Below are 27,724 nucleotides of genomic sequence, written 5' to 3' on the forward strand. Positions count from 1 at the left end.
TAAGCCACCCAGGTTCGACACAGCTATTTCTTCTAAAGTTAGTGACATGAAAAATGCGCCATCAAATTCTATCAACCGCCATTATTAGACACATCTTAGCGTTAAAAAAAAAAACAAAAAAAAACAAAAAACCCATTACTAGACACGGGAGCCCGCTTTTTAGGTCCTACCTATTGAGCTAGAACTTAGACCTACATTTCAAGTTAAATTCCATTGTACAATGGACAAATTCTATGGAATTCTGTTGGATCCTTTAGTGGAAAGACGAATTCATAATCCAACATAAACTTATTCATATATTTAATAATACACTTGCACAGTAAAATTTTTATATTATTGGATATATATATATATATATATTTTGCTATTCTTAGATCTTTTTTATCTATAAGATTTGAACTATGCATTCGTAGACATAGATAAGATGCTCTATTATTGGATATAACTTTTTATTAACAACTTATTGATTTATTAAATAATAAAAATTCTTATTTGGTCAATATAATATTAATTCAGCACTTACCTAATAAATATTTTCTAGTAATTTTATGATATTATTAAATAATTAACAAGTCATCTCACAATTATTAAAAGAAAAAAAAAAAGGTCATCTCACAATTATGAGACAAAATATTAATTATTGGTCAAGTTTATTTTATTACAGATATTCAATACATATAAAAAAAAAAAAAAAAACGGCATACACCTAATGTTTATGCATAATTGTTATTTAAACCATTAATATGGCTTAGTTTTTATATATAACTAACGTATTAATATACTAATTTCTTTTATAAATATATGACATTGACTTGTTTATTTAATTATATTACAACTTGATTTAGTGATATAATGTTTGACATTAAACTTGTATGACTTACCTGTATATGTATAATACATAAATTAACATATAACAAAAATAAAAAATACATTAATTAACATCTTAGCTAACAATTGATGTCACTGTTGAATTGGTATAACGTCAACATTGGGATAACAAACGATATCATAAATAATTGATATTGAGTACTAATAAGCAAAAATAGATAAAAATCAACCAATATTAAATATACATTTTCGACTATTGAACTATGGAAACAAATTGATAAGAGCATATACACACGTACGGGGGTGTTAGGTGTCACATACGGATAGTTTTGGTTGTATGCAACCGACCTTACATTAATGCTGATAGTATGGTGCCCTGGATGGTTTGGTGCCCCGTTCCATGGGTAAGAATAGAGAAAGACGTGCTTTCACCAAGTGACGTGGCCGTCCGATACATGTAAGCCCAATCCATTTGTCCCGTGGATGTGGTGTGATTGGACTTCTTATCCTTCAACCTCTCAGCCGGAGTATGTGGATCGTAGATTTTATTTATTTATTTATTTATTTTATTATTTTTATTTTTTTGTAATCGGTAGGTGGCAGATTACAAGCAAAAGCTTTCTCTTTTTCGTTGACGAATTAGAGTGGTCCTCGGGTTTAATTATTAGTAAAGAGCCGCCCAACTTGGAAATGCCAGGATTTGCTATTTGAGATATTTGTTCTACAAAGAAGTCAATTTTTTCATCTTATTGTTGAATAAGAATGGCATTGAATTGTTTACACAAAAAAGAAAAAGAAAAAAAGAATGGCATTGAATTCTATTTCTAACCTACTTTTTCACATTCTTTGCTTGTATCAAGGGGCTATAAAAACATTTTTTTAATAGGAAATAGGAAAGCAAATGTGTATTCGTACGTTTAGTAGGTTTAATCCAACAGTAAAAATTACTAAGAATGCGTCTTTAGGTTCATATTCAAGTTTTCAGATCCGCAATAAAAAATAATGAATATCTTCCTAGTAAATCAATTAATGTTTGATACTGATGGTTTAATAAACTTTATATAAAACTACGCAAAATAAACAATACTATATGTCCTTTAATAAATATTATTATATTTCTTTTATTGATTTTGAAAATGAAAGGTTCAAATTAGGAATTATTTTTAAAAAATTGGTAAATATTATTATTGAACTAGCCCAAAGGGACGAATATTTGGTGCATCTTATAAAAGAACAAGAGTTTGTCTCTAATAGTCTTGTTGAATCTACTTATATAATTGATTTTAAGGGATAGAAAAGTTGTTGGTAATACCTAGATGCAAGTTTACTTCAAAAACATCTTCAGTACGTTAAGAGTTTAAACCACCTTGCCTCCAATAAACCAAAATAATAAAAAGAAAGAAAGGGAAAAGAGAAAAAAAGGAAAAAAAAGAAGCATTTTTATTTGAGCTATAAAAACATTTTGAAATCAGTGATTATGAATTATTAACATATATTGTTGATAAATATAAAATTTGGTTATAAAATATCAATCAAGATAAATGTATGGAAAAGTCATATAATAAAGTATCAATAGTTGTATAAAAAACTTGCAAATTTCATGAAGCACAAAACTTTCACCAATTTAGAAAAACATGCTTTGTATTCGATGAATGTTATAATGCAATTATTTTTGTTGATCTTTCTTTTGTTAAAAGAACCAAAAATAAATAAAAATCACCGATTGTATATCTTATATAAGAGGCATCTCATCATGAAATTCTAGGTGCGATCAATGGCTCCGAGCGATGGGGATTTTAGGAGACTTGTAGAACCACGGAATGAGGACCACATTTTTCTATCTTATCCTCTTTCTTGAGTCTTGACCACGTGAACCCAAGTAGACCTGGCAATTTGGATTATAATACGGCGACACGACTCAAAAACGACACGGAATAAATGGATTTGGATTTATTATAAATGGGTTTGGGTCATAATCGGATCAACCCGTTTAACACGATTATTAATCGTGTCATTTTCGGGTTGACCTGTTTAACTCGAAATTGACCCGTTACGACCCATTTATTAAACGTGTCAGTTTCAACCCGACATGATTATACCTATTACAACCCATTTAAATTTAATTTTAAATTAATATTTTATCACTAATATAATATTTAATAACTAAAAAATATTATAAATTAAAAATTTTATAAAAATAATTTTCTATTACTAATTTTTTAAAAACAAAAAATACATATTTAATAAAACAAAAACATAAAAATAAAAATAAAATAAAAAAAATTTTCGGGTTAATAGGTTAATTTTCGGGTTAACGGGTTAATAGGTTAGTTTTCGAGTTAATAGGTCAATTTCAGGTTAACGGATTAATAGGTCAACACGACCCGTTAAAATAATCGTGTTAAACGGGTTGTGTCATGTTGATCTGTTTATAAATAGGTCAGGTTAGTGTTTTAGGTATCTGACACGATTAATAAATCGGTCGTGTTTGGATTAAGCATTTTTGACACGATTATTAAACAGATTAACACGAATACAATCCACCAACCCGAATTACCAGGTATAAACCCAATGGACTTTTCTCCTTGTATACGGTAGGCAATAAAACGGCAATCTTTTAGTCATAAAAATAAAAATAAAAATAAAATTATAGGAAAGAAACGAAAAAAGAAAAAACGGTATCACTTTATTGTGATGCTTCTGAAAAGGAAAAAGTTCTATATGGCCCTCTATTAATGTTGACCTTGATTAAAAAAATGACACGTTCACTTCAATAGAAATAAAAATACATTGAGAGCCCTCGATTCACGTCACCGGCCAATCCATGACACGTAGCATCAAGTGGTCCTTTAGCATTTTTCTCTCTTAAGTCCGCTCCAAGTTCACATAACAAATAAACATCAGCTTCTTCAAAATGAACAAATAAATATCAGAGCAAAAGTGTGTGCGTGTGTTTTATTAGTAGAAGCTGCTGTAAGTACACGTAGAAAATATTAGATATTTGTAGCTGTTATACCGTAACTGCTGTGTAACTTCTAATAACCATGGTAAACAGAATTATTAATAAATTTGTGATAATATCAAAATAAAGTATATAAACCATTAAAAAAAGTTGCTGAATGTTCGATGATTTATAAATGGTTTATCATATCACATTAATACACTGTCCATACAACCATTATATGTAAAACATTTTATAGCATATGGGAAATTCCGAAAGGAAATAGGTCTAGGAATCGGCTCGGTAATTTATATTATTATTTAACAATTAGTATAATTATGGAAGATATATAACAATATATAATTTTATTCTATAGCTAAGTTGCATAGATAATCTCTCTCTCTCTCTCTCTCTCTCTCTCTCTCTCTCTCTCTCTCTCTCTCTCTCTCTCTCTCTCTCTCTCTCTCTCTCTCTCTCTCTCTCTCTCTCTCTCTCTCTCTCTCTCTCTGTGGACTATAATTTTCTCATTGCATGTAGTAAGATGCTAATTGAGTAACATAAAACTATCTAACATTACTCAATAAAATATTCCTATATATAAATAGTTATCCTCTTATTTGGAAAAATTTTAGATAAATTTTAGACCATAAATTACATGTAATAAGAAAAATTCTAGATAAATTTCGTATGAGAGACCATAAATTACATGTAATACTGTTCCCAATTACATCCAATGAAATTGAATATCAAGGTTAACGTCGCAAAAAAGAAAAACAAAAAACCAATTCTATTTGTTTTTGTTTTTTTCTTGGTTATATTTTTAAACATAAACGTTAGTTTGAAAATAATTTTAGATTTAACTATCTATTAACTTTTTTTTTTTTTTTGATAAGACAACTTAATATTATCCGATCAAGTGCAGCCAATGGTAATGTTCACATCTTTAATACGTGAGATTCTCGTTCCAAATCATTCAATGATAAATTGATAATAGTAGCTTTTAAAATATATATATATATATATATATATATAATTGATCAAAAACAAATAAAAAGAAGCAAATGATTTTAATTTTGAAACAAAATAGCTATTAATAAATATTCATGCATCTTAAATATTTATTTTTCTTAAATTAAAAAAAAAATTATATATATATATATATATATATATATCACAGATTTTAACTTCAGGATTAGTTATTCGGGTGGCCAAATGGTCCAACTCTCATAGTCTTGCCTGCTTTCATTTTCTAAATATCTTTTTATTTTAATTTAATAATTACGAGTAAAATCTTTTAAAGCTTCTCTTGACGAGGTCAAATTACATCTTCTTTCAAATGCAAATTAATGAGGCAATTTCATATAATTTGTTATCTGAATCTCTTTATAGTTTTCTTACATTATTTTATTTATTTATTTATTTTATAACTTGGTTAGGTTCATAGTGACCTTTTGAAAATATTGTACCATACAATTAAGAAATCAGCGAATATGGAATTGATTGCTTTTGACGTGTAATATACAATGGAGAAATTAGCGAATAATTCCCTCACTTTTCTCCCTACTTTATATATATATATATATATATATTTTTTTTTTCATTTTATCTCCAATTTAATAACACTATTTTTTTTTTATATCCAATTTAACCACTTCATATAGTACTACAATTATTTATTTATTTAATAATAATAGAGATATTAAAAAATCTATTAAAATATATACAAATTGTATGTACTCTACTGTTTTGGTCAACTACTATTATATAATTGTCCCTACAGAGATAACTAATAAATGGTAAAATACAATTTAATTTTTTTTTTTTTGTTTTTTTTTTGTGTGTGTGTGTGTGTGTGTAATGATATATATTTGAATCTTTCCACCTTTAATGTTAGACAATAAATTTTATCGTAAATAAATCACTATCTTGAGTCTTTGACTATGTTGAAGCTCAATCCATTAAGGACGAAAAATAAACATAGAATATTTGTAAATATATCAAATAATATAGAAATTCCGAAATATAGGAATTTGATTGTACCCACAGGGTTCATATAGTTAATAATTTAGCCCTTACCATGGATTAGTCTGCTAATAGCCGGGTTCAAATAAAACTTATTATTCTTTCGAATAAATAAATAAAACTTTAATAATATGTCAAAAAAAAAAAATTAATACTTTAATAATCTCAGGTGCCATTTCTTTTGTGGGCCACTGGTGGAAAATTGGAGAGGTCAGGACTCCGACGGCCCTCCCTCCCACGTTAACAATTCGGTGACATTCACCAAATCTTGAATCCCACTGCTACTGTTTTGTTTCATTGTTTCAAATAGATCTCAATATCATATGAACTTCCACTATATAGAACAGAACAAAACAAATTATTCAACAAAAATAGAACCAAAAAAAAAAAAAAAAAATTGAACATCATTCAAGAAAACTCGAAATGCTTCAAAACCCAAATTGGGAAGTGAGTAGGAGATTCAGTCTGCCATTTCTCGCGTACAAAATTATGTACAAACCATTGCTATCATATATTTTAAAGAAATTCCGCATCCTTCTTGTCTTGCCTGACCAACTTTCTCTCTATCGATATACGTATAACATTACCATTTACTCACAAGACTTAACTTTTTATTCTCTTGGCTTCAGGAAATATTATGAAATTGGCCATCTGCTTCATCGGTATTAAGAGAGAAAATATCGACAGGAACGCTTGTGCAGTCGAAACGGCAATGATCCTTTGATCTCCCATTTACCGGACCCTGTGAATGATCCAGGTATATCACAATTACAGTTATATCGTCATGGAAATGGCGCCTTACCCCTTTTTCAATTCTTTTTATGTCATTGTATCTCATTTCTCTTTTCCGTGCAGCCTCCTGAACTGCAGTCCTTACCAATCTCTTTGCTATTCCCTGAGATGACAGTATAAGCACCTTGTAATCTCATACGGATAACAAAAACAACAAGGCAGTACATGAAGATCTCTGCGATGCAACAACTTAAAAGTGATGGTATTATGCAAGTACTTACAACTCTAGGATTTTTGAAGACAATTTCAACAGCTGCTTCATCACTTAAATGCTCCCAGAGACCATCTGATGCAAATATCAAAAACATGTCCTCTGGCTCCAAGTTTCTTGCCACTATTGAGGGTTCTGCTGTCACAACAGCCCTTTTTAAAGGAATAGGGAATCCAAATTGATGGAAAAGAGGGTCTCTATTGAACTCAGGTTTCTTCAAGTAAACATCTCCAATCGATCTCGAGACCTGAAAGGAAAATGAAAATTTAAGACCTACTCTGCAGGAAATACCATGTTACAAAATTTTCCAATACAAATAAAGTAGCAGCTAAGCTATCAAGAATTCAGCAATGGTGGCAGCGTAGTTATTGATGTAATCATGCAGGCTTTACATGATTTCACAATGGTCAGAAATCTTACATCATTGCACTTAATTGCTTATGAGAGTGAATTTCACAACAAGAATAACAACTATATTTTTATTATGACTAGTGCCACAATATAATTGTTTCCAGCTCCTCATATGCAGTCCATAAATAATGTATTTAATTTGAAACACTTAAATTTTTAGCATATGTAGAAAAGTGCGCAAAAGAGGCATAAACGAAGAAATAGAAGGGTGCAACTAAATACAGGGAGAATAATGCACCCACGTCAAAAAGGTTCAACCAGAAATGGTGACAATTGAAAGAAATTTTAATTTTTTTCCTTCAGAAACTACAAGGAAAGAATTGGTATACTAAATCTATTGTTTCAAGGAGCAATGGGATTCCAAGAACAGAATATAAGAGTAATGGGAGAAAATACAGCCAGAAGTAAACGACATATTTAGACAACAGAAATTCAATAAAAGACAGAAACAGTAAGCACACTATACGACTCTTAACTAGAAGTGAAAAAGAAACATCAATTTTGATCTCCCTATACAACTCAGCCAAGAGCAATCCAAATATAAATATCAAATCTAATTGCAACAAATATAGCAAATCTCATGTGTGATGTGCCAATGGGTCACACTCTTTACCGAATGAAAACTTTGATAGATTATCAGAAATTCAAGTATTCATCATCTCTCATCATGGAGATTAATTACCATGGAAAATTGAATTACCAAGAAAAATGATTACTACCTGAATAATGCCCTTAATTCTCCAAACTCCACGTGTATAAACTACAATGTGTGAATCATCAGGGTGAAGTTCCTTAACCTCCTTCCTCACTTCCTCCACTGCAACATTATGATCAGTAGATAATCGCTCTGCAACAACAACCACACTATTTGGAGTCCCCTCGGATTCTCTCCGGCCAAGAACCACCCTTGAGTCCCCAAGATTAGCCACATATAAAATGCCATTTGATATTACGCCAACAAGACAACATGAACCCACTGAAGCAATCTGTGGCTTAGATGGCCATGATCGCTTCACTAAGTGCAAGAACTCCTCCTCGGTTGCATTAAATGCTTTTTTTATCACATCCTCCGATAACCCACCTTGTTCTGTCGAAAACTCTGAGGAGAGCAATACCAATTTTAGATTTTTAAAGACCCAAAAAAAAAATTTTTTTTTTTAAATTATGTCTTTCCTCAAATAGAATAATCAAACAGAAAACCAGCCTAGTCAAGTGGAGATCTTCTTTTTTATCTCAAGTCCATAAGATAAATAAAGTGACAAACCGATATGAAAACTACTCAAATTCAAAGAAAATCTCATCCTAGAATGTAAAATTTTCAGAATTTTGAGGTGGGGTTGTATTGTATATATACTTACTTTGAATGAAAGGGAAGAGGTGGTGGGTGATAAAACGAGAAGCTTCAGGACCGCCATGGCCATCGTAAACACCAATATAGGTTGCAGAAGGGGATGTAAAGACCTGAGCTTGATCTTCCAGAGACGAATTGGCTTGAACCACTGCAATCGAATAGTCACCTGAAGCGTAAGGCTTCAGGTCCATATGCCACAGAAGCTCATCTCCTCCATTTCCTCCTCTAAAGCACTTCTCCAATGGTTTCCGACATAGTTCCAACATCTTTTTATCAACTGCGTCTCTTCTGCTTGTAAATGTACCCCAAAAAAAACTGCCGTTGGGTAAAGATTTTGATTCTTGTTTTCTCAAAAAAAATAAATAAATAAATAAATAAAAATTCCTTTTTCTTCTCTTCTTTTCTTCTGGGTGGGGTTTGGTGGTAAACGATTGTGGAACAAAGAAAATGAGACAACGAAACGGACTAAATTCGGTAGAGACGCGGGGATGCCGTGTTTAAGATTATGAGGAGGATTTTCTGGGAAATTTTTGGGCTCTCCTTTTTTTTTTTTTTAAGGTTTTTTTCTGTGAGGGTGACGAGAGGACCAACCGTGGACCAAAAAAACCCAAAAGACTAACAGACTTTAAAGGGGTTTTAGTTTAATTTAATAAAATTTCTGTAGGAGCGAATTTGAAATATTGTTTGGGTAAAAAAAGAAAGAGAGGACCGCGTTGTTAAACAGTCGGATACAGATCAGATGGCTGAAAGTAAACGGTTCTAATCAAATGTGGAGTTGACGTGTACAGAGGGACACATATCTAGTAGTGGTGGTGATGAGCATGAAGATAAAAATAGAATCATATTCTTCGCATAACCTGAATTTTGTATGTGAAATCTGAAGCCTAAAGTCACGCACCCTGTATTTTAATCACGTATTTTCCACGCGCTTATTTGGTATATTCCATCTTTTTTTTTTTTATCTTTTTGGAAACCATTTAACATGTAAACGAAGACTCTTGACTCCCAATCGGCATTATAATATTTTCTCGATGTTTTGGAGTGTTGAGTGAGAATTGTTCAATTATACCGTAAAATTCACGAAAAGAAGGTCCTATAATATTTCATAGATTATAAAATTTACCACTTGGATAGCAAAAGCTTCTTTAATTAATAGCTTATATCCTTATGAAAATCCCTTTCATTCCAGCCAAGTGATAAGCAAAACAATTACTTATGAGTAGAAAAATAAAAGAAGAAATGATAAGAAAACAATATTAAATTTTAGAAAGAAAATAAATCTAATATGTTTTGGGGAAACAAAATTTATATGGTGATGACAACCTAGTTTGATAAATCAAGTGGTTATTAGATTTATATTGCAGATGGATACAAGCTGTTTGACACTATATTTTCTTGTATTATGGATATGTAATGTTGGAATTTATTAAAGTCAATGATAGATACAAAAATACCTTTCTACAGTAACTTTAAAGAGATGCAACTGTATATTACCTAAAAAGAGATACTATTGTAGATACAATATCAAAGTAACTTCGTTTATCAAAAAGTATGAAAGTAAGTTAAATCAAGTCGTTCAAATTTCAAAGTCATCGATAGCGTGCTTTTTTGACTTTCAGTCATTCTCTTCCATATGGACCCTGCAAAGAGGAAAAATGAAACCCTACCATCCACGCCTTTAATAAGTTGAAAACAATCTGATTTTGAAATTAAACATCTTCTACTTATGCACTCGCTTACGCTAATTATTATATATATCTATATCTATTGTCAATCTATATATAATAGCAAAACATTTTATCAATGAACGATTTTTGTAATTAAATCTAAAATAAAATATATAATTGATGCATAATTCCACCACTAGACAATTACAAAGGCTGTGTGTAAGCATTAATAAATTGGGTACCTGAAGGTTATGACAAACAGGAAGCTTCAATCACAGTAACTTTCTGATATTTACGAGAAAAACTGAATAATAGTGTATTTGGATTTTAGGTTAAGTAGCTAGTTTGGTGAGGAGCCCTATGGTTTTAAAAATTAAAAAAAAAAAAAAAAAAAAAACAAGAAAAAAAGAAAGAAAAGAAAGTGTCATATTTTCTTTGATGTCACTCTCCATAATTCTTGGAATACACATTATAAGCGAATTTCATGGGAGTGTGAGACAAAAGAAGACTAAATCAAAGAAAAATTAATTGCTTTTTGAAGAAACCAAAAGAAATTGCATAGATCCAAGCCACAAAATCCATAAGACACAAAACTTGTCACATCGTGAGTTCCACATATATTTATGCTTAGAGACTAGACTTCAGTATTTATTTGGTATTAACAGGTGAAAATAGAATTTTTATTTATAGGGTTTTTCATAATAATCATTATAAAAAAAATTAGAAAATTAATGGATATTTGATTATAAGTAAAAAAAACTAGAGTAAATAATTATCGGAATCTTACATATAAATTAAAAAAAAATTTAAAAAGTTTAAAATTTAAACTTTTTTAAAATAGTTAAAAAAAAAAAAATTTTTAGGTCAAGAAGTGTTTTAATTGTTCTCAAAAACCTTTAATTTTTGCTAAAAGAGGTTTTTAACCATCAAAAAGAGTTTTTACATTAAAAAAAAAAAAAAGTATCAAACGGACCTTAATCTCGCTCCATGAGATTGATTTTTATAGTGAGAAACATTCAACTGAAATTAAAAATTACATTCCATTTCAACGAGGTTGATAGGACACACTTCAGAAGCTCCGCGCTTCCGTGTTGGGTTAAGGAACGGTAGGTTTAGAGATTTAGAGTCCTTGTAACATCATTTACCTTTTTTTGTCTCAAACCGATAAGCAACCCAAATTCCAAGTTTATATGTAAACAAAGAAAATTTCTTCCCCTTTCATCTCTATTTAAGTATTGTTTTTATTATTATTATTACTATTTTATGGTGAATTCTCTTTCTCTCTCTTTATGGAGTCCTTGAAACATCTTTACCGTTTTTTGTCTCAAACCGATAAGCAGCCTAAATTCCAAGTTTATATGTAAACAGAGAAAATTTCTTCCCCTTTCTCTATTTAATTATTATTATTATTTTATGGTGAATTCTCTTTCTCTCTCTTTATATAAGTATTCTCTTTTTCATCATTTACTTTTTTGTCTCAAACCAAATTTCATCTCTTTCTTTCTTTCTCTTTTTTTATTTTTTGGGTGAAATCTCTTTCTCTCTCTTTGTATAAGTATCGCCTTTTTCACTCATTGTATAAATATTCAAGTTAGAGCAAATGTAAATAAGAATATTAGGTGTCGCTTAGTAATGTGGTTAATGTCTAATTTTGGTTTTTTATTTTTTCTTTTTTAATTGTGTATAATTTACTTTTTTTAAGTGTTAATTTATGGTGATTATAGTTTAAACATCTTAAACAACTACATGATTTTTTCTTTTTTTCATTATTTAAACAATTACAAACTTGAATGAAACAAAGAAAGCACAACAGGCAAAACTCTAAAACAATAAAATATTGTATTCAATTTTGTGTTTATGTTTTTGTGTCCTCCTAGAAATAACTTTCAAATCGCTAACAAACTTTAATTACCACTGGCCTATATTTGACATTAGAAAATTACAAATAATTACCTAGAAAATTAAAAAAATATATTAAAAACCCTTAATATCAAATTTTTTTTATTATATATATATATATATCAGGTTTTGTTGATAGACTGGGAAGAAGAACTGCTTAACATGGTTTTAATTAATTGGGTGAACCGTCAAACCTGACCTACGTCGTTTTATTTTGTGCTGAATTATATACATTTTTTATTTGTCATAATTCATAATCTCATAATATGTCTTTCGTAATTTAGAAAGCTGTTAAAAAAATTATATACCTTCAAAAAAAAAAATCATATTTGTCCATAAAAACAACTATAATATTTCACAAAGACATGTTCATTAATAGGGAAAAAAGAAAAAAGAAAAAAGAAAAGCTTTATAGATGTACGAAAAAGTAATAATAATAATAATAAGAAGAAGAAGAAGAAGAAGAAGAAAAAGAAGAAGAAGAAGAAGAGGCTTTGTGGTATATGGGAAAAAGAATAAAAAGGGCTTGGTAGTAACATTATTAGGCCCAGTTCTGGAAGCTGAATTAACTAGGCCCAACTCCTGAATATTTACTTCTGCCCTATCAAATTACAAAATCAACTATGATGCTTTGAAATAGCCATGAAAATAAATTTTTAACTTGTAAAGTTCTATATAATATATATTTTTTTAAAATTTTTTTATTAAAAAATTAATAAATGTCTATTTGGAAGATTTTTTTTTTTGGCTAAAAGCTCTACTTAAAAGCCAAAAATTATTTTGTTAAAAAATAAAAATATTCGACAAAAATCAACAAACACTTATTGACAAAAAAAAAAAAAGAAATTTTTTTAAACTGTTTTAGATAAGTTCAAATCATGTGTCTGTTTGGCAGAAATTTTTTTTTTTGGCTAAAAGCTCTACTTAAAAGCCAAAAGCTCTTTTGTTAAAAAATAAAAGTATTTGGTAAAAGTCAACAAATACTTATTGATAAAAAAAAATAAAAATAACTTTTTTAAGCTGCTTTAAAGAAGTTCAAATCATGTGCTTTTCAAAAAAAAAAATTCTTTTTTTTTTTTTAACTTATATGAAAACCAAATAAATATTTAATGTAGCTTAATGAACATTTAACGCAGTTTTTTTATTTACAACCAATAACTTATTAATTTTTAATAAAAATTATTTTTTAAAAATATTTATTATATAAAACTCTAAAGGCTAAAATGTTACTTTTATCAATTATACCAAACTGACCACTTATAGGCTAAAACTTTACTTTCATCAATTATACCAAAAGGACCCTAAATGTTTTATTGTAAATAAAAAAACTGCATTAAATGTTCATTTAGCTGCATTAAATACTCATTGAGTTTCCATATAAACTAAAACAAATTTTTTTCGTAGAGAAACATAAAATTTAAACTTTTGTAAAATGGCTTTAAAAAGCTGCTTTTTTTTTTGTTTTTTTTTCCAACAAATTCTTATTGATTCTTGCTAAACATCCTTATTTTTTAATAAAAAAGCTTTTGGCCTAAAAAAAAAATATCCTATCAAAGCTGATGAAAGTAGAGTTTTAGCCTGTACAGCTTTGTATAATAGATTTTTTTTGAAAAAAACTTTATTAAAAAATTAATAAGTGTTTGATTATAAATAAAAAAACTGTATTAAATGCTTATTGAGTTTTCATATAAATTAAAAAATAAAAAAGTTTTTTAGAAAAGTATAAAACTTGAACTTTATCTTTAAAAAACTGTTTGTTTACCAATAAGTATTTATAAACTCTTATATAATATTTTTATTTTTTTTAATAAAAAAGCTTTTAACTCAAACATGGCCAAAAGCTCTACCAAATATAAACTAAAAAAAAAAAAAAAGTTCAAACAAAACAGAAAAAAGAGGGCAAAAATAATTAACATGGAATGAAATCTTAATGTTAAAGTAATACTGTTCTTGGTAAAACTAAAAATCTTATAATTCTTTTCGGAGCGAAGGATAATATTATTTTTTTCATATGGTTGGAATTTAATGTATAAGATTGCATGTGAGAAAGGAAATTGGTAATAATAACAATAAGGCAGAGATCCACAACCTTGGCCTGTGAGTGCCAGGTTCGAGTCTATGGGGTGGGTTGGGGTGCCTCGGGGCAACAGCCACACTAGCAAAAAAAAAAAAAAAAACAATAATAGTAACACATGGTAAGGAAATTCTCATACAGCTCTTGGATCAAAGCAATCCCTTAGGTGGGATTCACATGATCCACCAGCTCTATCATGATTATGACCAGAGTCAGAATATTATAGATTTTTAGGCTCATATGCGTCCCATGAATTTTCTCTTTATTTTCAAATACTTTAATAATATTTTAGTCTCCTACCAATTTAAAAAAAATTGTACCGATTGAAATATATATATATATATATATATATGTTTTGCTATGTCAGTATACTTTTTTTTTTTTTCAAAATCTTTTTAGTTGCTTTTATATCCCAATTTATCAGTGTACCAAGCCTACTGACAATTTTAAGTGATAAAATTGCTATCTTTCGGATGTTCTAATTGTGCCCATTCTCGTATGAAGAACAATATTTCATTTTTTTGGGATAAAAATTTCGAATTTGAAACCCCAACTTAAATATCAAATAGAAAAAAGAAAACCAACTAAGGAAAAAAAAAAAAAAAAATACAATGGTATGGATATGTGTGCCGGCAACTTAAAACGACAGTGTATAAGCGTGGAGATTGACAATTGAGATAAGCATAAGATAGGAAAATGGAGAGTTGTTTTTCTTCGGTTACGCAGGAAATAGAAATAAATTTATAAAAAAAAAAAAAAAATTCATTTTAAACTGATTCGGCAAGGAACCAATAGTCAGGTGCCCCAAAACAAAAAAGAAAAAAAAGAAAAAAAAGAAAAAAAAAAACGACGTTGTTTTACAGATTCTTGTTATTCGTTAGGTCGCTTTCATAGACGAATTTATTGGCGGGCCGAAAGTTGCTGAGAAATCCATACAGCCGAAAGAGAGAGAAGCATAGCAGGCCTAGACAACAATGTGAAAATGGAAGTTATTGAGAGCGTTAGACCCAATCCAAATCTACCCAATGTAGATGGTCATGGCCACCATGAATCTGCCTTTTTCCCAGTTCTGAAACATACGTGCATCATTACATCACTCCATAGCTGTTTCGCCTTCAGGTCCAAAAAAGTAGATAAAAGAAACAGTCTAAAGACGGACTAAAAAGATAAAGCCAGACGATTCTCGTTGCCTCCCCTTTTTCTTTTCTTCATTGGTTTGCTCACATTTTCTTCTTTTTGTTAAAAAATAATTTATTTTTTTTCCTTTTCTTTTCTGGGTTTTCCAGCTCTGGTCCAAGCTGTTAGATTCCTTCTTCTCCAAGATTCTCTTTTTTATCTTCAATTTTCCCACCGATCACCTCTTCTTTTTTTCTCAATTCCAGCGTTTTCGTTTTCGTAGTTGCCCGATTCCTCTGAAATTTGGTTTGATTGAAGTTTTCAGGTAAGTTTTGAACTTTTGATCGGTTTGTTTGACGATTCATTGTATTCCTTCTTTTTTTTTTTATTTATTTTTTTTTGTTTTATTTATCATTGATTTTTGTTTTGATATGAATTTTCACTAAGGGTTTGGTTTGCATGGATCTATTTGTTACTGATTTGATTTTCTAACCCAACTGGTAGAAATTGAAGAGAATATCTTTATATACAGGAACTGAGGGAGAGAGAGGCCCAAACGTAGAAATGGGATTGAAACTAGAAACCGGAAAGCAAAGCAAGAAATTTGCAGTCATATTTATCAGAACATGTTACAGATCAGTATGCAATCATCCATTTCTTGTGGGTATCTTGTTCTGTTTGATAATTCTGTACAGATCGTTCCCTTTTTGGTTTTCTCTTTTGGTTTCTGCATCCCCTGTTTTGGTATGTACTGCTATTCTGCTTGGGACCCTTTTGAGTTTTGGGCAACCTAATATACCTGAAATTGGAAAAGAAGAGCATCTTAGCCATGATATTGCTTCTCTTAGAGCTGGGGTTTCAGAGAATGACACTGTTGTTGTTGAGCGTGATGAGAGCTTTGTCGTAGGAAAATATGAAGGGAAAAAGAGTGATGATGAAGTAGAAAAATCCATTGAAGAATCAAGTTCCTTGGTTGATAAGGTCAGTAAGGTTGAGGATGATCATCTGCCTATTGCTGATGAGAATCCGCATGAAATTCACACTGAGAAGAGGTTAATTGAGGAAGTTGAGAGGGAATCAAGCGGTTTAGAGTTGGAAAGTAATAGGGGTGTTGATGAGGGAAAAGCCGGGATTGAGGGCACGTTACGTGATGGGAAAGCTTATGGAGATCACTTTTCTTTGGTTCAAGAAATAGAAGCTGATAACTCTTCTGGAGTGTCGGTCAAAGATCAGAAAGAAGATCACTTATATTCTTCTCTGGTCAATGGTGGCGGTGATGAAAATTATAATGATGATGTTGATGATGACAATGACGATGTGTCTTCGGATTCTGAGTCTGATAGGGCAGAGAGTTCATCACCTGATGCCTCAATGGCTGACATAATGCCAATGCTTGATGAACTGCATCCGCTTTTGCCCAGAGAATCTCCACGTCCCCGTCCTATGTCCCCTGATGAGTCTGATGCTGTTTCAGAGCGGTCTCATAGAAGTAATGATGACAGTGGTGAGTCAGATGAGGATTCTGAAATCCAGGGAGAAGTAGAAGGGGATGGTGAAGAAGAAGCACAAGGAGGCAAGGAGGATGAGAGTAAGTCCGCAATCAAGTGGACAGAAGATGACCAGAAGAATCTAATGGATTTGGGAACTTCAGAGCTTGAGAGGAACCAACGCCTGGAGAATATTGCAAGGAGGAGAGCACGGAAAAGCTTCAAAATGATGGCTGAGAAGAATCTAATTGACTTTGAAAGTGCAGATCTTCCCTTCAATGTCCCACCGATTTCAATAGCAAGACGCAACCCATTTGACCTTCCTTATGATTCCTATGACAACATGGGGTTGCCACCAATTCCTGGGTCTGCTCCATCTATTTTGTTGCCAAGAAGAAATCCCTTTGATATTCCCTATGACTCAAATGAAGAGAAACCTGATCTCAAAGGGGATGGTTTTGCGCAAGAGTTTACAACAGATCCCCCCCAAAAGGACATATTCTTCCGAAGGCATGAAAGTTTTAGCTTGGGACCATCCAGTTTAGGGTTTGTCAAGCATGATAAGCAAGATATCAAGTGGAGACCTGTTTTTGTACCAGAACGGTTAGCTGCAGAAGGAACAAGCTATTCCTCATTCACAAGGCAATCAAGTGAAGTTAGTGATTCAAAGTTAAGTTCAGTTCCCGATTCTGAATCAGTAAGTTCAGGTGCAGATCCAGATGAGAAGATCCTAGGTGAGCAGGATTTTTCTAAAGAAAAAGAAATGATTTCCAACCTATATCAGGCTTCTAATCTCGTTGAACATGGAGGTCAATCCTCTGAGGGTGTAGCTTCTGCAGGAATGGTACAAACTGAGAAAAGAGATGTTCAACATGCTGAGTTTGAAGTAACATTGGGGCAAGTGGAAAATCACAATGAAATGGAAGTGGAAAATTACAACGAAACAGAAGTTGAAAATAAGAGTGAAACAGAGTCGTGCTCGTCAGAAACAGAAGAGGAAGTCAATGATGTGGAACTCAATACTAGTGAAATCCATTTGGAAACTGAACCAGTTGAGGAGGAAAGCAGTGGTGGGTCAAGCTTATCATCATTGTCAGAAGTGGATGAAAAAATTTCAATTGTTAAAAATGATGATGGATCATCAAGTTTGGAGGCCAGTGGTAATCATATTAATGAATCTGTTGATTCACCGCAACCTTCATTTGAGGAATCAAAACTGCAACTTGTGAGTGAGGTGGTGGATGAAAATCTACATGTGGAGCCTGTTTATGATTCAAGTCCCCAAGCAGCTGGAAAATTACTCTCCTTGACCTCCATTTCTAATGATACACAAGCAGAGATATTGGAAATGGTTAAACCTCCTGCATCAGAAAATAGGGCTGTTTTTGTTGAGGACGAGGAGTCTAAGGTGCATGGAGGAGAGAGCATAGAGAATGATTCTTCTCATCATGAAGAGATGAATGCTGCCTCAACAAGTTTACATGCAGTTGATGGAGTTGCTTTTGGGTCAGAGCAAGTGATAGAAACCAGTGAGAATGTTTCAAGGGCTGGGTCATTAGAATGTAGTCCAACGTCTGATGATCAAAATCGATCTGTGGTTCCTGAACCTGTATTTGGGGATGTTGATTCAAGTTCCTCTTCGTCAGGGATTAGATCCATAGAGGAAGGTAAGAGAAATCAAGAAGAAAGTGATCTTTATGATCCTTATGATGCGCGCTCATCAAGTTTTGATGTTGAGCCCATTACAGTACACCAAGATGAGGATAACAATTCAGTTGCTTCAGGTGATCAGATATCTCCAGACAAGACAACCTTTTCTAGGCAAGAGGAAGAACAATTTGTGGTTGAGCATTCATCAGTTCCTGATTTATCTACTTCAGAAACTGGAGTTCTAAAGGAACCGAAAGTGCTTCAGGAAGAAACCATTCATCTTTATGAGGATCAAGTCCACTCATATAGTTCATCAGAGAAAGTATCAATAGAAGAAGATACCTATAAGTATGGAATTTCTCATCCTGAAAAGGATCAGGTCCAGTCATCAAGTATCCAATCCAAAATGCAAGTTGGGAGCACCCCAGATTTGAGTGTTCCATTGGTTATACCGGAAGGAGAACAAGCTTCCGTGGTGCTTGAGCAAGTTAAAGAGGTTGATCCAAGTTTATCTCCTTCAGAAAAAGATCATGTGATAGAGGATTCATTAAATAAGCAAGAAACTGTTCTGGTTGAACGCGGTGAACTGTCCATATCAAGTTCGGATGAAAAGATTCATGCCAGTCTTCCCCAAGGTTCAGAATTGAAGGCTGCTTCAGAGTCGGAGAAAGAGCTATCCTGGTCAGATAAGGCTATAGTTGAACCACATTTTGATGATCAGAGCATACTCCATGTAAGTCATGCAAATCCTCCCCCCCCCCCCCCCCTTTCATATATCCATGCATTTGTGTGACATACTTGTTGCTCTGATATTCTCCATTTTATTTTATTTTATTTTTTTTGTTTTCCATATCTTTTCTCTCAAACAACTTTTCTGGGTTTATTAGTTGATTTTTTGTGGCATGTATGTTCCTAGACTGTCATAATTTGTAACTATACTAAATGTGCATGAGATACAAATTCATGGTTCTCGGACATCTTGTAGGAACCAGCTGCAGTCACTGCAGTGTTTAAGGAGGATTCAAGCACCGTAAGTAATGATCATGATCCTGATGAAGAAACTGTGACTAATTTATCTCCTTACACTTCTGATTCTGTCCCAATCCCATCAGAGAGTCCTGAACATAAATCAACCACCGGTGAAATTGATTTGAAAACTAGCTTCCTTGATAAAGAGGACAGCAGTCGAGTCTCTGAACACCTTGATTTTCAACCAGAAGCACATGTTCAGGAGGAAAATTTCAACGAGGTAGACGAAATAAAAGATATTGATGAAGGATTGTTGTCAGAATTGGATACAGTTGGGGACTTCAGCGTAAAAGAAGTTGGAAAGCCTCTTCATGATGAGCTGACACAACAGGAAGCTGTCACTGAGAGTACCAATCTTGTGATGTTGCCTGATGATGCAAATCTGACACAGACCAACGGGGAGTTACCAGTTCTCGAAGCTAAATCAATTGTAGATATTGATCTGGCTTTTAAGCAACTGCATGAGGGAGTAGATGTTGAGGAAGTAATCCTTCCCAATGTGGTTGAGAGTACTGATCTTGGGATGTTGCCCGATGATTCAAATCTGTCACAGACAAAAGGGGACTTACCAGTTCTTGAAGCAAAATCAATTGTAGATATTGATCTGGCTTTTAAGCAACTGCATGAGGGAGTAGATGTTGAGAAAGTAATCCTTCCCAGTATGGTTGAGGATCAGCTCGCCAAGGAAGAGTTGAAAGATCCCAAGGAAAGTACTTCAGATTTGCAAGTTGTTGAAGCTAAATCTTTGGAAGATATTTTTACTGCTTTGAAACAAGTCTCAGAAGTTGATGCTGGTGAGCTGCCTATAAAGGATGCATCAGCAGCAGAAGAGAAAGAAGTGGGTTCCATCAAGGACATCGAATCAGGTAGTAAAGATAAAGAATCTGGTACTGATGAACTGAAACATGATATCCATGAGACACTTGAAAATCCTGATTCAAGCATAACAAATACTAGAGGTAAGAAGTCTAAGACCCGGAAAGTGAAGTCTGGTTCAAGTTCCAGTTCGAGCTCCAGCTCGAGCTCAAGCTCTAGTGATTCCGAGTGAAAATAGTAGTTCAAGAAGAGAAGAAAATGAGATTGCCGTTTGGTCCATTATCCTTTGTGGTTTTATTTTTCAATGGTTATGGGCTTTTCTGGTTCTAGTTGTGTTTCGTTGATTTTTTGATTGATCGATTTTCTTCAAGAATGAGTTTTTTGGTTTGATTTCTTGAAGTGTGAAATTTACTTGTTACGTTGTTAATCTTTTTTTTTTTTTTTTTTTTTTTTTTTTTTTGGGGAGAAAAGATTGTTTATGGTTGTTGATATTGTAAATTATATTTTCAATATGGATTTTGAGGATGTGATCCTTTATATATTTTGCAAGTTTTGTTCTTGTCTCTTGCTTTTCCATAAATAGAAAAGGCACTAGATTTCATGGACTGGTCTGCACATAGCTAGCAAGGATCTAACAAATGCTAAATATCTGAGGTCATATGTTCTATCCCTTTTCCATTCAATGTTTGATATATGACTTATTTAATACTAAAATCTAAAATCCTAGAGAGGAAGTGAACCTATCTCCTAGAGGGGAAGTGAACCTATCTCATGTCAGTAACTAAAATGGAAAAGGGATGCCACCTCCCTGTATACATATGGAAAAAAGCATTTTGCAGTACTGTTTGATATGCATTTTAACATACTATTCTCTCTCTCTCTCTTTTTTTTTTTTAAATTAAAAAGACGAATAATTTGTTATGGAATAATAAAGAGGAATAATGTCCACAATTATTGATGCTAATCAAAACATTTTTAAAAACCCAAATTTAGAATGTAAAGACTGGTAAATTGGTGATCTTAAATTCTCTTTAAAGGTCGAAAATCAGATTTCGTGCCCTACATGAGCTCCATTGTCGGCAGAGAGATTTGGATATCCTAATCCAAACTATCCTCTAGTAAATGGTATGTGATTTGGAAAGAACAAATCAAAACAAAAGGGGAATAAAACAAACTAAAGAATGAAAAAAAGAGAGCACTTTATAGAGTGTTATAGAATTAACAATTATTATGCATATGCACCTTAATTCTTTTTCTTGCTTTAAGCAATTATATATTATCTCTTAATTCAGTCAATAAACAACACAAGAATAGTTTATGTAGCACAATGCTTTAGACTTATAATACTACTGTACGACTTTTTCTCCCTGTAACCACTAACAAAAATAAATAAATAAATAAATAAGGCTCTCTCTAGAATCATAAAATTACAACCAAAAACCCAACTTGAATTCCTGTCATTGAGAACCAAACAATCCCTTTACAACATTTGAGATTTGATCCCAGAGAAATCTTTTACAGTAAACCCAACTTTTTCAAAGTTACCACTCTCGTTATTCTCTCTGAATTTCACGTAGTCCAAACAGACAAAAGGCTTATACATCCTGCTCATTTCTCCATCTCCAACCACATCTTCTGGTGCCAAAATCACTTTCTCATCTTCAAAACACCAAAAGAAAGCCTTCGAATATCGATTTTTCGGTTGCTTCAGAACCACTCTATGCTCTGATGACCTCAACTTATCATTGCTCCAAGCTTGCAGCATATCTCCTACATTCACCACCAAGCCAGTACTGCCTTCACATGGACTTATTTCCATCCAACTCCCTTCCTTTGATTTCACTTGGAGACCTCCTGTTTCGTCGAGTTGATAAACAATCGTTACACAGCTCATATCTGTGTGTATTCCAAGACCTTCTACTTGTTCACCATCTTCAAATCGCTCTGGAGGTAAATAGTTATTTATCCTCAAATATCCATGGCAGTTCTTGAATTCTGATTCATATTTCTTCTCAAAACCATCTCCTAAACTCATCAACAGGATTTCCACAATTTTCTTTGACAGTTGTGCCATTTTGCTCCCATATTCTTGCAATATCTCACTGTCACAAAAAACAAAAAAGTAAAAATAAAAATAAAAATAAATAATTGAAGTTTTATATTCATATAGAGATATTAAATACTAAGACAAAAACAAAAAGAAACAGGATAATATATAACACATCTGCATGGCACTCGTTTTTTTATGTAGTATAAAAGAGTACCTGAATGATTGAGAATTCTCTCCGTGGAAAAGAATATCAGCAGAAGATTGAGCAGAGGCAAGAAAATCAGGACCAGAAACTCTGAGGCTTTCAAAGAATGGAGAGGCTATGAAAGGAGGAGTGTAAGTCTTTCTAGAAGAGAAAGGACCAAGTTTGAGTTTAGTTTCAGAAGGGAGGCTAAAGAGCTGTTTTGAGATCGAAAATAGCTTGTTAAAAAGATCATTGGAAATACCATGGTTGGTGATGTAGAAAAAACCCCAAGCTCTGCAAGCTTCTGCTAGAGAAGACAGAGAAGATGGTTTCAATGGCTGAGAAATGTCCAACGTGTAAAGCTCAACAGAATATTGGGATTCAGACAACATCATGTTTAGAATCAAAGAGCGAGAGAGGGGAAAAAAGGCTCACTTTGTATTCAACTTAGGTTGGGCTACTAAATAGATAGCTATGTGTGTATATATATATATAGAATTTTACTATTAAAAAATATTTATTTGTGAATGTTTAAATATTTACACATATTTTTTTTTTTTTGAAAGAATCAATTTTTTTTTTTTTTTGTAACGTTTATTCATGATACATATGTGAATACTGAATAGTTAGACGTATATATTATAGAACGTAAAAGATACTTATTATAACATTATATGTGTGTATATAAATATATATTTTGCTAAAAATTATACCAATTATATAATATAAGGGTTACACCACCAATCTATTATTGACAATAGATTAAATTTTCAAATCTATTTATGATATAGAATAAGCATTCATTATAACAAAATTGTATATATATCTAATTAAAACAGTTTAATTTCAAGGAAATCAATGTTATATACGTGTTTCAAGTACGCACCATAAATCAATGGAGAGAGAATAACTTTTTACAAGTTTTTGAAAGAAAATAATAATAATAATAATAATAACACTTGGTAAGAAAGGAATTAAGTGAAACTCAGCAGAGACCAGCAGTAGAGCCCACAATTTGTATGGTCGGAAACTCAGATATTTAACTTTTTTAATTAATATATGTAAGAGAATGGGTGGTGAAAATTGTGATTAGCGTGTGATAGCTATGTGTTAGAATGTCAAATCACTAATTAAGATATTGATTATTTATAGAGGATCTAATAATATATGCTCAGAAATTCATCCAAACTATTAAGGCTAATTAATGAATAAAATTCCCTTATAATTTCGATCAGTTAGTGCTACCAGGTACAAACCCTTTTAAAATAGTTTATGATTAGAATTTAATGGTAATGAACAGATTAAAAAACCTAGCATGCGGGTCTCGTTCTCATTTATCTTTATCTATATATATATATATTTAACTTGAGAAAAAGTAATAATTTTTGTTTTTTATATATAATTCATGTGAATAGTCAATGTAAAGGGAAACCCAAATAATTCAAGTTTCAGTTTTTTTTTTTTTTTTTTTTTTTTTTGGGGGGGGGGGGGGGGTGGGGGGGGCTAAATTAATTCAAGTTTCAGTTACATGGGAACAGAGCCAGCCTGGCAATCAAGGGTGTATATATCCTGGCAATGTATATAGAATTAATTTCTTGTTTGTCTTTACATGCATACATATATCTATATATTAGCTCTACGGTATGAGTTGGTTCGCATGCGGATCACATTTAAATTGATATTTTTTTAAAAAAAATATCAATTTTACTGTATATGTTGTGTATACATACATAGCAAAATCGATATTTTTTTTTTAAAAATATCAATTTTTGATACGATTGGTATGTAGACCGTCTGCACCATAAAATTTTTTATATCTATAATCTGTGTGTAAGTATGTATATATATATATATATATATATAGATGTTTTCCACAACTTGGTTCTGCAGAATTTTAGCAACAAAAATAAAAATAAAGAAAAACTTGGTTCTGCAGAAAGTTTTGACCCGCATTACACTCGTGCACCAAGCATATATGTGTGTGTGTGTGTGTGTATATATATATATATATTACTTTTGTTTTTAAAAATGATTCCCTAATATAAATTACTGGGCACACAAAATTAAAATGAATACTTAATTAGATCTCATAATTTAGCTAATAGTCCATCACAACCGTTTCTTATGTCTGTATATATATGTGCATGTATATGTATATATATATATATATATTTATAGAGATAAAGAGGAGTTGAAAACCTCTTAATTTTGTTTATAAAAATGATTCCCTAATATAAATTACTGGGCATACAAAATTAAAATGAATACTTAATTAGATCTTCATAATTTAGCTAATAGTCCATCACAACCGTTTCTTATATCTATCAATGATTGAATATACAATTTTTCTACCAAAATGTATATATATATATATATATACAATGAGGATGATGATTAATTTATATATGTTTTTTTTATATTAGAGTAAATGTCACATGTATATATAATTAATATAAATGTAAAACTGATGAAGAGGTCGTAGATATCCAAGCTGATGCCAGGGTGTACTCTGCATTAATAATGCTGAAAAATAATATGGTAATATATATTTATATAAATTTTACAGAGTATACAATGTATGAGTGCATGTAATGATAACTTGAAGCTAAAATCATTGAACAAAATGTTACGCTTAGAAGCTGACCACGCCAAGTTTCTTCAAGACTCAGTTTCTTTTGTATTATCCCTTGATAAGCTTAAGAACCATATTAAGGAGAGATTTTAAAGCAGCCCACTAGTTTATTTGTGTTTATATATATCCATATATATATATACATATATATATATAATCCATGTATTAGGCCACCTTTTAAATGCATGTTTCTTAGTCCTAATAACAAGCATCATTCTGTTAAATTTAAGCTTTTTATCTTCACAGATTGTTATAGGAACTGTTAGTGGCAAAAACTCTATTAGAGTTTTAGATTTTCTTTCCTCCAAAACTGGGAAAAAAAATTCTTGATGAAAGAAAGAAAATGATTTTTCATTATTACCATTTCATATATATATATATATATATATATATATTTTTTCTTCCTGTTTTGAGTACCAAAACTAAATGACAATGATTTGCATATGATGTGATAGTGATACTCAAAGAAATTAAGAAAGTATAATGAATAAGTTCATATCTTTTAGTAATAGATGGAGTTTGACCCATAATTTAAGATGGACATGAGTTGGAAGTTTATTTTGACAAAGGCCTTAATTTAGTTTAGTTGGCGTTGTTTTCGTGTACGACCTACGTCATCACCCACCTACCGCTTTTCCAGGAAACCGTATAAATTTTGCATGTCATTTTTCTTATAATCCAAACGCCTACGAGGACCACTTCCTCCTTTTTTTTTTTTTTGGTTTTATTTTTTTGTTTTTGATAAAATGAGGACCACTTCCTTAACGTTCAAGAAAAAACGCAATGACATGTGCCATCTTGTTTATTTTCTTGCACAAAAAGTTCAAATTCTGTTTCGAATTCAAATATTTAACCGGTGCTTGCAAAACTGAGGCTCTGGAACTCAATAAAAAATAATAATAATAATAATAATAATGAGAGAGGGTCTTTCTTTGTTTCACAAATATATACATATATACATATATATCTAGCAAAAAAAAAAAAATATATATATATATATATAATTTTATCGTTATTGAAATAAGAATCTGGATAGGTATAACGAGCTCAATATCACTATACTAAATAAATAAATGATACTGTATTAAATACGTGTTTTTATATTTAAGATATATTGTTTTTACTAATTGTTTCTTAATAAATTAAATTGTTATTAAATATAATAATTTTGATATTTTTAATATTTAAGATTTTTATAATTTAAACTTTTAATTTTTTCACTCAGTAATTTAGTTTATCGGTTTTTTAATTTTTTATAATTTGGACCTTATTGAACTTTTAACTACAAATTTAACTACCATTTCATATAATTCATATTAAACTTTATCAATTTTCAAATTATAAATTATGTTTGCATTTTTGCACTTATAATTTTTTAAAAAAATGTTGGTGCATATTATGTGACTAATATTAAATGATATCAAATTTCGAATTAAAATATATTAAAAATGGAGATTTTTGTATGTAGTTTTAGAATTTTATGTATTGGCATTTTCTAGTTTTAATTGATATAGTTTAACATTAATGGAAAAAAATGCTATTAAACCGTATGAGTCTAAAACAAAAAAAACTTAAATCGAAACAAATTGAAAAATTATAAAATTTAATTGTTGAGTTAAAAAATTGTAAACTTAAATTATTACTTCAAAAGTTTAAGGTATTAAAATACAATAAACGGTCCTAAATATTTATCAATTGCGAAAATAATTTTAGTACCCCAAAAAAAAAAAAAAAAAAGTTGTGAAAAGTGTTTATTTTCAAATCGTTATTGCTTAAGAAGTCGCTGAACCGTCCAAAATGATGAAAGGGACCTTCTGGAAAATCACGAAAAGTAAAAAAAGGGCTTAAGTAACTTTTTAGAGCCCAGTTCTTAAAGTCCACTATCACCATCCACTCTCGGCCCTAATTAAAGTCTGTTGGCCGCAGTTCATTTTTCCAGCTAAAATAATAATAATAATAAGTAAAAAAGTAAAAAACAAATTGTTAGTTGCTATTATTTTTTTTATTACAAGTTTAGGGGAGGGGATGTTTTATTCAAATTAAGAATTGAATTTTGAACCTGAAGGTGTATTACCATTGAGGCAAGCCTAGGATTATAATCGGATGGTCAACACTAATTTAATTTCATTTATTTATATATAAATTAGCAAACAATTTTGCACAAAATATTAGTAAACAATTAAACATTAATTTTCTTAATTTTCAAAACCTTATCCCTTGCCAAGTTTTGGGATGATGATTTCTCAGTAGATTTCATCCTTTGCCATCATTTCGTTTCTGTCCTTAAAACCTAACCCTTGGAAAAAGTCTTTAATCTACTCTTTTTATTCAGACCTTGCTTTAGCTGTAAAGCCTGTAATCTATAATCCTTAACTTATTATTATTATTATTATTGTTATTATTTTATTGTTGAAACTCAGCTCATTGATTTTGACTTTTGAACTATATAACGAATGAATAAATACTGTATATATTCAAATAACAGCCATCCATCCCAAATAGCCGCCGGGGGGGAAGGAAATAAATTGGAGCAGTATAGAATAAAAATCATTAAAGCCCTTTGA

The 27,724-nt window shown here is 31.1% G+C and overlaps 3 protein-coding genes across 4 annotated transcripts; 1 reads left to right on the top strand and 2 right to left on the bottom strand.

The window, feature by feature from the left end:
* Positions 1 to 6,098: 6,098 nt before the first annotated feature.
* LOC132799149 (probable protein phosphatase 2C 63) lies at positions 6,099 to 9,216 on the bottom strand. The gene is made up of 4 exons (XM_016046155.4): positions 8,564 to 9,216; positions 7,925 to 8,304; positions 6,805 to 7,041; positions 6,099 to 6,686 (listed from the first exon to the last, which is right to left on the bottom strand). Exons 1-4 carry the CDS (start codon positions 8,820 to 8,822, stop codon positions 6,417 to 6,419), a joined length of 1,146 nt encoding a protein of 381 aa, XP_015901641.1. The 5' UTR covers positions 8,823 to 9,216; the 3' UTR covers positions 6,099 to 6,416.
* Positions 9,217 to 15,122: 5,906 nt separating this feature from the next.
* Positions 15,123 to 20,684, top strand: LOC132804509 (uncharacterized). Of its 2 annotated transcripts, none has more exons than XM_060818957.1 (3): positions 15,123 to 15,637; positions 15,817 to 19,182; positions 19,435 to 20,684. In XM_060818957.1, exons 2-3 carry the CDS (start codon positions 15,877 to 15,879, stop codon positions 20,524 to 20,526), a joined length of 4,398 nt encoding a protein of 1,465 aa, XP_060674940.1. In that variant the 5' UTR covers positions 15,123 to 15,637; positions 15,817 to 15,876; the 3' UTR covers positions 20,527 to 20,684. The 2 variants fall into 2 exon arrangements, with proteins under 2 accessions (XP_060674940.1, XP_060674939.1); XM_060818956.1 differs by having other exon boundaries at positions 15,845 to 19,182.
* An 847-nt stretch (positions 20,685 to 21,531) lies between these two features.
* Positions 21,532 to 23,007, bottom strand: LOC132804526 (gibberellin 20-oxidase-like protein). The gene is made up of 2 exons (XM_060819127.1): positions 22,559 to 23,007; positions 21,532 to 22,396 (listed from the first exon to the last, which is right to left on the bottom strand). The coding sequence occupies exons 1-2, from the start codon at positions 22,921 to 22,923 to the stop codon at positions 21,775 to 21,777; spliced, it is 987 nt and encodes a 328-aa protein (XP_060675110.1). The 5' UTR covers positions 22,924 to 23,007; the 3' UTR covers positions 21,532 to 21,774.
* Positions 23,008 to 27,724: the final 4,717 nt, after the last annotated feature.

The sequence above is a fragment of the Ziziphus jujuba genome, chromosome 7, assembly GCF_031755915.1.
Source record: "Ziziphus jujuba cultivar Dongzao chromosome 7, ASM3175591v1".
Taxonomy (NCBI): Eukaryota; Viridiplantae; Streptophyta; class Magnoliopsida; order Rosales; family Rhamnaceae; genus Ziziphus; species Ziziphus jujuba.